Source organism: Phalaenopsis equestris, unplaced genomic scaffold (assembly GCF_001263595.1).
Source record: "Phalaenopsis equestris unplaced genomic scaffold, ASM126359v1 Scaffold000002, whole genome shotgun sequence".
Taxonomy (NCBI): Eukaryota; Viridiplantae; Streptophyta; class Magnoliopsida; order Asparagales; family Orchidaceae; genus Phalaenopsis; species Phalaenopsis equestris.
Window position 1 is genome coordinate 23,659,929 of NW_018164444.1, and position 12,683 is coordinate 23,672,611.

General features: G+C 34.6%; 1 protein-coding gene across 1 annotated transcript; it reads left to right on the forward strand.

The window, feature by feature from the left end:
* Positions 1–8,589: 8,589 nt before the first annotated feature.
* On the forward strand, positions 8,590–10,890 carry LOC110031713 (pentatricopeptide repeat-containing protein At1g43980, mitochondrial-like). The gene is made up of 2 exons (XM_020735066.1): positions 8,590–9,555; positions 9,640–10,890. The coding sequence occupies exons 1-2, from the start codon at positions 8,750–8,752 to the stop codon at positions 10,697–10,699; spliced, it is 1,866 nt and encodes a 621-aa protein (XP_020590725.1). The 5' UTR covers positions 8,590–8,749; the 3' UTR covers positions 10,700–10,890.
* Positions 10,891–12,683: the final 1,793 nt, after the last annotated feature.

A 12,683-nucleotide genomic window follows, 5' to 3' on the forward strand; every position in this document is an offset into this window, starting at 1 on the left:
AAGCCTTAGGATTTCTTTTAGGAACCTTTGGAAACCTCCTTGAATCACCCTTATGCCAAGTGGCTTGATTAGCCCAATTTTACCCTGCAACTCATAATGATCTTATGGGGCCCACCAATAAAATTAAATCTTCTTTCTCATGTATCTGGTTCATAATGAATTTACCTAACTTTAACTCATTAAAATACCATAATTAAATCAACCTCAAGCTAACCTACATTAACCTTACCTAACAGACTATTCTTGGATCCATTGAATTTTTAAAATTAAATTAAATTAAACCAATCAAACTTGGTTAAGTGACCTAAAAAAAACATCTGACCACACAAATCATAATCTAAATCAATTGAGTTCAATTTGGGTCATTTGGTATTATTGACTCAAACATATCCCAAAAGGTGATGTTGGATCAAATTCACCCAAAAACAACTAAAATGCAATCAACATAAAGGCAAATGAAATATGAAATAACTTTAAATATAAAATACTTAAAGTAAATTTGTATTAAAGTTGTTGAACATGAATAACGACAAAAACAATCCTTTATCCCATAATGAGACAATCTGGCCATGCTGACTTAATCAACTCAAATAAATTTAAATAAAATCTAAAATTAATAAAGGTAATTTTGAAGTTCTCGAGTTCGACACTCAAATGAACTCAAGTCTAATTGAGCTAACCTTAACAAAAAAATATAATCCACATGAAGTTAAACTCAAATTCATTTAAAAACCCTTATAATTTAGGCTTTAAATCCAAAGCAATTATAATCCATACATAGCCTAATGCCACTTTAAGCATTCCTTTTACCATAAGTATTTTAAACTCAAGTAAAATTGTTTAATGATTGAGTAAATTCAACTCACTGAAAATCTATAAATTTAAGATAATTAAATCAATATTTAATTTCAAATATTAAATACAATCAAAATAATAACCTCATAAACACAATTAGTTCATTTATACAACACTTTAATACATAATGAACCAAATAAAAAATGAAATGAGGAATAAACATGAGCTTAAATTTAATAAAAAATGATCAATATCCCAATATGATTCACTTAAACCCAAACCAATGCCACAAGAATATACTTAAAAACCTTTCTTTTTTTTCCCTTCATGTATTTTGAAGTCATATACTTGTGTTTCTTGAGAAGGTACATTAGATGTTGAAGCGTACAATAAATAGATTAGCCACATTGACTTTGATACCAATGAAGAAACATAACTTTTCTCCATTTATTAGCCCTTTGGTTAATCCAAGAATGGAAAGGCAAGCCAAAGTTGGGTCAACCTCTAAGCATTCAAAATATTCTATATGCTAAATTCTATGTAAAGTGGAATCTTGCTTTATGTATTTTGAAATTATTTGCTACTTATTACCTACAGAAAATCATCAAATATCAAAGGTTCTCTAATATCTTCAAGAATTGCGTTCCTGAAGCTGATAATCAAAATAATTTCAGTTTCTCTTTGATTGAATGGGCTCCTCCTCCTGATGGTTGGTTAAAAGTTAACACTGATGGAAGTTTTCTAAAAGGATCTGCTGGTTGTGGTGGGGTTTTCAGAAACTCCCTTGGTCACCATGTTCTCCATTTCTCCTCACCAACTTGGGCTTTAGATGCTGCAGAAACTGAAATGATAGCTATTTACTGGGCTCTTAAAATTGTTGTCCAATGTAATATTGGACCTTTAATCATTGAAACTGACTCCAATGTTTGCACTAAATTTTTGCAGCACGAGGAAGACCCCCCCTTGGCACATTGGAAGATGGATAAGAAAAATTCCTAGGAAATTTGGCAGCTACCCTGTTAAATTTCAGTGTATTAACAGGAAAGGCAATGGACCTGCTCACCTTTTGCCTACTGCTGGTAGATGTTCTGAACAAATTATTGTGGCAAATTCTCCTTCCCCAGATTTAGCTTATCTACTGCATGGAGATAATTTATGCATACCTCAAGTTCACACATTCTGAAGAGGAATTTTTTTGTGGTCACACTTTATAGTTGATTCTGATCTTGGTGGCTGTTTTGTTTTTTTTGCACAAAAAAAAAAAATATATAGTTACTTATATATATATAACCCAGAGGTAGTTTATTTTGTTCTGGGTGAGGGAAGTACCTTCCCTCACTATTTTTGTACTCCTTCTTTCGTGATTAACATGTAAGGACAATCTGGCCATGCTGACTTAATCAACTCAAATAAATTTAAATAAAATCTAAAATTAATAAAGGCAATTTTGAAGTTCTCGAGTTCGACACTCAAATGAATTCAAGTCTAATTGAGCTAACCTTAACAAAAAAATATAATCCACATGAAGTTAAACTCAAATTCATTTAAAAACCCTTATAATTTAGGCTTTAAATCCAAAGCAATTATAATCCATACATAGCCTAATGCCACTTTAAGCATTCCTTTTACCATAAGTATTTTAAACTCAAGTAAAATTGTTTAATGATTGAGTAAATTCAACTCACTGAAAATCTATAAATTTAAGATAATTAAATCAATATTTAATTTCAAATATTAAATACAATCAAAATAATAACCTCATAAACACAATTAGTTCATTTATACAACACTTTAATACATAATGAACCAAATAAAAAATGAAATGAGGAATAAACATGAGCTTAAATTTAATAAAAAATGATCAATATCCCAATATGATTCACTTAAACCCAAACCAATGCCACAAGAATATACTTAAAAACCTTTCTTTTTTTTCCCTTCATGTATTTTGAAGTCATATACTTGTGTTTCTTGAGAAGGTACATTAGATGTTGAAGCGTACAATAAATAGATTAGCCACATTGACTTTGATACCAATGAAGAAACATAACTTTTCTCCATTTATTAGCCCTTTGGTTAATCCAAGAATGGAAAGGCAAGCCAAAGTTGGGTCAACCTCTAAGCATTCAAAATATTCTATATGCTAAATTCTATGTAAAGTGGAATCTTGCTTTATGTATTTTGAAATTATTTGCTACTTATTGTGGATCTTTCAAGTAAACTTTTTTTTTTTTTACTTTGATCCTTATTAGCCATGTTGCTTTCTTTCTAAAAATCTGTAGATTTAGCATTTCAAATAATGTATAATATTATAATTTATTAGATAATCTAACAAATTTACATATTCATCAATATTATCATATCATTAATGGTAATTTTAGTAGTTTTTTTTTAGCAATCTTGAACTTACTGTTAAGTGAGATGTTATCTGGATTTTTGTACTGTTCTGAAGTGAATTTTTTGCTTATGAAGTATCAAAATATATGACTATGACAGTTCTGTTATAAATAACATCACTACACAGGGGCAGAATGATCATTCGTTCAAAAAAAACTGTCACACAGCTGTTTTCAAACCGCTGAAAACAAACAGTCAACTAATTTATCCGCAGTAACTTCCTGGGACAGCTAAGCTGCAGTAGCTTATGGATAAGCTGCAGCTCCCCAAACAGACTCAAAACAGTGAGCTTCTCGTTCAAGCACATGTTATCTTCATGCAACAAAGTAAAACTACTCTTCTTTAAAAAAAAAATTTCTCACCAAGTAGTCTCATAGGACAAATTGATTCAAATAAATTAATTACACGGAGGTCCTTATCTTCCTCTGCCAGTGTTGATTACTTGATTAATTAAATCACATCTCACTACATTGATCAAGCATTCCGGCTAAAATTTATTGTACAGTTCTTTATTGTGAAAGGAACGTTGCTGGGGCCACATTGCTGAGAAGTTAGGAAGGAAACTTCCACTAAACTTTAAAATATTAATATTTTTCATGTTTTAAGACATGCGTAATATAGACAGTTTTGTTTTCATTAGAAGGGGGTATAATATGAATATACGATTCATATACAATCAATGCGAAGGCCGCATCTAAAGCATACAAGTCGCTCTTAACGCATGAATGGCTTCTTATTTTTATTTGTCTTCATTAGACTATATATCATTTTGAGGAAGTTATGGTGTATATTCGAATACGATCATATATTTTGATACATCATCAATAAATCTCTATCATCTGGCATGTATTTTGAGATATGATATGGATCTTGATATAATTTTTAAGTAAGAAACATTTAAATTTTGATTAAAAGTCATTTAGAATCATGATTTCGGCAAAATTATAGTCAAAGTGATCGGATCGACAAGAACGGACCCAATGGTACCAATATCAATCCAAACCAAGTTATTCAATTGTTGTTGGAAGCGTTCTGAGCATACTCAGAAGATTAAATGGATTTTGAATATTGCATGTTTATGGTTAAATCAAGTGTCTCGGCAAGAAGATCCAACGAGTCCAATATCACTCAATTCTGAAATCATTAAGACACTAAAATGTCCATCGAATGTCGTTCGATCAATCACAAAAAACATGTAAGAATGTTCATATATGACTTCAATATGTGTTTTATATTTTTAATGGCTGGATGGGAAATGAGTGCTCATGATAATCACATATTCAAATTTGCTACTTGGCAACGTAAATACAAATTTTTAATGTCTCAACCACATTAGTACATTCATGACCGTAAATTAAGAGCTGAAGTTGAGGATATGTCGTAATGAAGTTATTATTCAGAGAAATATTACATTGTCGATTCATAATGTTCATTACAAGAAGGTTTATTAAAGGCCTTCCCCAATATGAGTACCATCTTCTTGATTTTGAGCACATCAGCTAAGTGATTAGAAGGGGGAATGAATTGTTCAATAAAAGATGCTCTTCACTATGAACTATTATTGATAGAGTTTTTGACGTATGAAAGAAGTCAGTCATTCTCTAAGATATACCGACATATTCCTTCAAAAAAATAAGTAACGATAGTTGTTGCAACAAAAAATGCTACATAATTTATAAGATGGCATCCATTCGCTAGACGATGTTGATTTCAAGGTCTTAAATGAAGATCCAACACATGTACTTGTGGAAGCATTCGAATATCGGGCATGATAATCATCTCCCGATGAAGATTTAAGTGTGAAAGACTTCAATTCATCCGACGAGGAGGATATTCAGGAGATGATCAAGTCAAGAGCAGAGATTACAAATGTTTTAGTGAAATCATCGAGTATATTTAATTAATATTTTGTAATGACTTTTGGTTTATTTTTATTTTTATTTTTTATTGACTTTTAGTTGACGTTTGATATTCCTGAATAAGGATTGGTTGATGTCTATTTTCTCGTCATCTTTTATTGTTAATTTTCAATGTTATAACTTTAGATATGCATATTTTTCCTTTTTATATATATATATATATATATATATATTGGGATACATATATATGTATATATTCTGATTATGAAATCAAATATATATTTTTTTATCATTTTATTACATATACAGTCTAATTTATCAATTAGAAGCACAATAAATTATAATCTCATGAAAAATGAGCTTATCAAATACTTCAAGAACTTTGTACCACTATTGTGGTACGCAGTATTTTGAATACACATATAGAAGATAAGATAGTTATGAGATGAGAATTTTTTGTTGTCACAGAAACATGACACGTGAAGATTGTGGGTATTTTTGATAGGCCGATAATATATAGATGAGTTTGCTCTGAATAGTAACCAAGTTAGGAGAGAAGCTATGGATAAAAAAAATTATCCCGAATGCTTGATCGTCTGGACATGAAGATGAATATCATTATAGAATTACTAATCATTTTTTGTAGTTCTTATCATTGTGATATTATACATGAAATGATAGCTTACAATTAATGTATTAGAGAATTTTGGACTTCTGGTATCTTTTTTTGTACCGCTAAAACTATTTTTGTTATTCTATTACAATTATTTTGAAAACTGCACACATTCAGCTAATTAACATATATAAGAGCAAGACTGTCTTATTCATCAAAAACAGTTACAGAACGACAAATTATCCAAACATATTCTAATTATTCCAACAACTTTCTGACAACACTTATGAAACTGCTTCTCCAAAATACAGCTTCACAATTGCTTCTGCAAAAAGTTACAGTCACGAGTCATCCCAAACACACCCTTAATTTTGTGGATAATAAAAAAAAAGTTATAGAAGAGCTATCAAATAAATGTATGTTAAAAACTCATTTAATATCATACCACTTGAAAACTTCATATGAAAATTAACATAAAATCTTGTCATTCAAAAATCTAAGAAAATTAAACTTTTTTGATAAAGTATAAGCCACTATCTATTTATTTCCTCAAGACTCCCACATAAATTTATAGCCAAGCCTACATTGGAGGCTGAAACCTAACCAAAAAAAACAAAAACCTCCTAAACACGCACACCTGTTATATTTCGCACCACTTCTTCTTCAACTTGTCAAACGAAAAATTAGTGTGTGTCGTGTCAGATCTAGGAGAAATATTTGCGTACGTCTTACGTACACAGAGTTGTGTACGTCTGTAGGTTACATGATGGGTATTGGAGGGTTATATCAACGTCACATCCTCTGTAACATAACTGCAACATATATGTAACTAGTAAATTTCACGTTTCTATTTTCATATATTTGTAGGATGGTTACATGAGGTATAACGTGGATATAACCTTTCAATATCCTCCCTAACCTACCGTAAAAAAATTTAGAGTGGCCCCATTTTAAAAAAAACAATCGGACAATACAGCTAAATTTATGTGCGATGTCAGCACGGAATAATTCAGTGTAATTGTTGAACGATCAGATTAGCTTTTGATTAATTTTCTAAAATAGCTTAAATGGCTTTTTAGATAGAAACTGCGCGTGATTAAGCTTTTTCTCTCTGATTTCTTTGAATCATGCATTATAATTAAAAATTATTATTTGTCATCCGTGGAGTTCATGGTTATTCCCACATCAGCGACATGACCGCCCAAAGTTTATCATCCTGTTGTTTGTTAAGACACTGGGCCCCGTTTCTGCTAGTAGAGATACCTTTTTTTGTTGAAGTTCAATGAGCAGGGATGAACCAGGCACAGGTTCGGGTCCAGATTCATCGTTTCGTTGAGCTACGATGAGCAAAAGAAATACGGTACACTGTGGCCACCTAAAAAATAATCAGTTCGGATGTCAAATCATCGAATGTAGTGTCGCTTATCGATGAGATGTATGACGACGTGACGGTTGTTGGTAGTTTGGACGTGCGATATCCTTATAGAATATTTTCTCGTGGCCACAAACCATTAGTTTAGGGAGAGAAACCGGGTAAGCATAATTATCTTTTTTTTTTTTTTTTTGTTTTTTGTTTTTTTTTAGTGAAGCTGTATGTGATTAATTAATTCTCATATATTCTTGTATTATGTTTGTTACTGACTAAAAAATTCAATATTATTGTGAAGATTTGTATAATCTTAGCAAATAAATGCAATATGTATATCATGTTTTTGTGGGTCATCTACTCTAATAGATAATTTTGTGTTTATTCTTTTCATATATTCCAATGACTATTCTTCGTTGAGGCTTGGTGGTATCGAGGCATAATAAAATGCAATGAGATACCTTTCCCCAATCTGTAGCTCCTCTTTCTCATCGTGGCTGCTGACTAATTTGAACCCGTCATTTGTCTCTTGGTCACATTAAGATCGCAATACAACAAGATAAACTGATAGCTGCTCAATTTTAATTGAAGTGAATATTGACAAGCTTAATTTTACTAGATCTCGATTTTAATTAATTTAATTTAGATAAAAAGTAGGCAATAGAAGAATTTGAGCCCACATAATTACATGCTTCCCCCCACTTTAATAAAGGTGTTACCGAGTGTTTTTGGGTATTTATATAAATGAACATACGACTCATCTATCATATCCCTTGATCGGCTGAGATTGGCGCGACTTGGTTCGGCAAGGCTCCTTCGACCGACTTGGCTGGCTTCGGGGCTGCTGATTGACTCCTGTTGATCTTGAGTCATCCGAACTTTGCTCGGTCGGCTGCTTTTGTTTGACTGTGGAGTATCGACCCCTAGATGAGGAGCTCTTCTAGCTGGAATGAGGCTAGGTTCTCAGGCAGAGAGTGAATCAGAGTAATCCAATAGGTAGCACACTCATTAACAAAAGATCTCTTTGGGTTGTTCACGAAGTGTCGTGGTAAAGCCTTCGAGCTCTTGAAGAGTCTGAGAGACTCTTATGAGGCGGCTGGTGATGTTGGAAAGAGTTAACCCATTGCCTTCTCTTGACTTTATAGATCTTGGTTTTTGGCTCCGACAACCTTAATTTGACCGGCTTCAAGTCCCGACCCAAAGGATCTATATTTGGTCATTCAGGTCTTTCATCTTCAAGTGATAGTGCTTTTGGTCTTTCTTCTATTGGTCATCTCTGGCCGTACTTTCCTATCTCTTAGTTTATTAGACCTCCTCTAAATTCGTGTTGATACATTTATGATGCTCACTATAAGTATATATATTTTTTAATAGAGAAATATACCGGCCAACTACCCAATTCCTATGTATTAATATATCAATCACCTAAATATTAATTTTTATGTATGGATCACCCAACTTATGTCAAAAAAAGATAGGAATCGAATGAGTGGTATGTAGTTATGTTAATAAATAGGAATTGGGTGAGCCCAATCTTGACTAATCCAAGCTGAATCGAGCTGAGCCGACTCGGTCATCCTGAAATTCCCTTTCTCCAGTTTCAGTCAATTCCATTTCCTCCAAACCTCCCTGACCAAATTCAATCAACTGACGCCCTGCAAGAACTCTTGCGAGGACTCCAATGGGTCTCAGCCTCCAACATCAGCTTCTTAAAAGCCCATGTCATCTCCCTCTCCCGCGCCAAACCCTAAGCATCTCTATCCGTCTTCTTCTTCCTCCCTCCTCATCGACCGCTGCCTCTCCTTCAGCTCCCTCCAATCAACCCACGCTGTTCACGCCCGCCTCCTCAAGCTCGGCCTCCATCGCAACACTTTCCTCTGCAACCGCCTCCTCCATCTCTACTCCCGTCTTGCCTCTCTCCCCTCCGTTCTCCGAGCCTTCAGTGACATTTCTGCCAAAAACATCTACACCTGGAACATCTTACTTTCCGCAGTATCAAAGGCCGGTCGCCCGCCAGACGCCCGCAAGGTGTTCGATGAAATGCCTGCAAGAGATACTGTTAGCTGGAACTCGATGATGTCCTGCTATGCTGGCAACGGATTATTTGATGTTGCTTTTGCTGTTTTCTACGCAATGCGAGAGCTTGGGTTGAGAGGTAACGCATACACCATATCCATTTCTGCATCCTGCGTTTTCTCCCAACCGCAAGCTAAGCAGATTCATGGAAATGCTATTCGTTGTGGATTTGATTCTTCCAGTGTTGTGGTTGGAAATTCTCTTATCAACATGTATGGAAAAATCGGCCTTGTTGACTGTGCGTATTGTGTGTTCCGGAGATTGGAGAGTCCCGATGCCATTTCATGGAACTCCATGATATCAGCTTTCGGCGACTCTGGGCATGGAAGCTCTTCTTTTGAATGTTTTAGAAGCATGTTGGCTTCTGGATTGTCCCCGGACGAGTTTAGCATTTCAGCCATTATTAGCGTCTGTGCAGACCTTAAGGACTTGGTCAAGGGTGAGCAGGTGTTTGGTAGATGCATCAAGTTTGGATTGCTTTCAAATTCTATAGTTTCTAGTGCTGTTATTGACATGTATTCCCAATGTGACAGATTGGATGATTCCATTCGGCTATTCAGAGAAATGGAGAGATGGGACTCTGCAACTCTTAACTCCGTGGTATCAGTCTATGCAAAATCCGGGCTTGTCCATGAAGCTCTGAATCTCTTTGTTATGGCAGTTGGTAGAAATGTTAGACCGACAGAGTTCACTTTTGCAAGCATTTTGGGCTCAAATTCCTGCTTTGGTTTACCTGAGCAAGGCAGGCAGATCCATTGTTTTGTTCATAAGTTGGGAATGGAGGCAGATGTTATCATTTCAACTGCTTTAGTTGACATGTACATGAAATTGGGCTCAGAAGAATCTGCTACCAATATTTTCTCTTCGATGATTTTCAAGGACTTGATATCTTGGAACACAATGATTATTGGGTTGGCACAGAATGGACAAGGAGAAGAAGGTTTGAGAAAGTTTCAAGAACTGCTTGAAAGTGGTATCAAGCCAGATCGAATCACTCTACTTGGTGTCTTATTGGCTTGCAGTCACAGGGGAATGGTCTCTGAAGGAAAGAAGATACTATACTCAATGGAAGAAAAACATGGAATCAAATGTGGCATTGAGCACTATTCTTGTGCTGTGGAGATGATGGGGAGATCAGGGAGGTTGGAAGAGGCAATCAAAATTATTGAAACAATGCCATTCAAGCCTAATGCATCCATGTTAGGTCTGCTTCTTGAAGCTTCAAGTATTCATGGGAGCTTGAGTTTCACTGAAAAAATTGCTGAGAAGATGATGGAGTTAGAACCTCAGTGCTCTTTACCATACAATACGTTGGGTCGTATGTATGGGAGAAGAGGCATGTGGGAAAGCATGGCTTGGATTTGGAGGATTATGGAGGAAAGAGGAGTGAAAAGAGTAAGTGAATGCAGTTGGATTGGCATCAAGAATCAAATTTTTACTTTCAGTGATGATGAAGTGTTGCATCATGGAGGAGAAGTCATGTATTCAATATTGGGTTTGTTGATTTGGGAGTTGGCGAAAGAAGGCTATGGGCCAAGAGGATATGGAGAAGGATTTGAGGAAGATGAAGATGAAGAAGATGATCATGTATGAGTGGATCGGTTTTCTTGCCTGTCATGCATGTTGAACTTTTGAAGCTTGAAGAGGTATTATTTTGTATTTTGTTGCTATAGCTGCCAATATAGTTGCCCAAGCTTTGTTACCAACACCATGTTTAAGCTTGTAATATTGTGTAGATTGGTTGAACCAAAATTGATAGAGATAGACAACAAAATTGTGAATAACAGTCAAATGCAAATATAAATAGTGATTTTTTTTCAAGCTGTCGATTTCTGAACCTTATTACAAACAAGGGTAATACTCCAAGACTCATTTCAAAAGTTCAAATATAAAATTCCTTTTCTTAAAAATATTATATCATAATAAAAACACAGTCATTTGCTTTATTATGTTTAAAGATTAAAGTAGATAAGAAAGTATTTGAGACTAATTGACTGATGGGTAATATTGTTTTTCTAAAATCACTATACTGATAGGAGTATTATATCCTTTTTTTTTTATCTTTTCTAAAGAAACAACTAAATAAACTTTAATTCCGTAAAAATAATAATGAATTTTGAATATTTATTTAATGTCTGAAGTTACTGTGAAGTAACTTGGTCAATCAGAAAAGTATATATATCGATCAAGTAATATACAAAAAGTAGTCTACGTATTGATCCCACGAGGATTGTATTTCTAACAAACGAAATTCTAGTTTAATGAACTGCTAAGTTTAGTTTGAAGTAATCAAATGCAAAAAATGAATCTAACATTCCTGAAAGTGTAGTACACAGAAATTGCAAGAAAAAATGTTAAATTTTTTTCATATATTTAAGGTTTATACTCCTGTGACGTTAGTCATGTCTTGAAGTTTTTTCTATGACACACTATTGTTGATAACCAAAAATTGAAGTTTTCTTCTCACGTCTATGTCTAGGTTAGAAGAAGAATAAAAAACCTATAAAGTTTAGCTTAACCTATGACATTTTTCAGGATTCTTCAGATCATCTATCTAGGCTGCAAAATCCTAACTAGAATATGCCTCTTCTATTAGGTTTTTGTGGTTAACCTACTAATTTCACTATGCAACATGCAGAGAACATAGTTCACGATAAATTTTAACTTCTCACCGCGCACGATAAAAAGTAAATTATGACAAAAAAGTTGACACATCAATATTAGAAATTCATGCATAGAAATAGGTGTGCAAGGAATCAAATATTCATAGAATGAAAACCACAAGAAAGTCATATATACATCACATGAGTACGGAACAAAATCACTTACAATGCATGAGAAAAGAACAAGCAAAAATCTTTATAACATGCATAGTAGTAAAGATTGCAGAGCAAGAGGTCCAAAGCACTCACCTAATCAATTCTTAGTAATACGCCACACTCATCTCATTCAATACAAGCTCTTACAAATCTTCTCTCATATAATGGCACTCACCTCCCCTTACAACATCATCAACCCTTCAAAACAAACATGAAAAGAGGAAGGAAAAAAAAAAAAAAAAACTCTTTCGAGCGAACCCGAGGTAAAAACCTCTAGAGCTCCAAATACTTCCCTAAACTCTAGAGGCTACCCAAGGCCAAAAGTTGTTCTCTCATGACAAAAATTAGTTTATATGCTTAAGTATTGCATTACATGTCCGAAATAGACAAAAACTCTCTGAATCGGTCAAATTGTGAAATCTGTGTGTTTAGGCGTGTTGGCAGGCATGGGTACAGGCAAATGCACGCGTGGGTGTGCAAGCGCTCACGTAGGCGCTTACATTAGGGACACGTGTGCATGGATGTAGAATGTGGTTTCGTGCACATGCCCGCACACGAGGGGTGTGGAGTGCGGTAGCAGGGTTGTATGTGCGGGTGTGTAGAAAAGAGGTGTGCAGATGCATTCACATATGTCGACGCAGGGGCAGTTGCGGGCAAGTGCAGATGGTTGCGGTTGGAGAAACACAAGGGCGCACACATGTGCCGAAGATGGTGCACGCACATATGCAGACGCAAACACATGCGCGCAAATGTAGGCT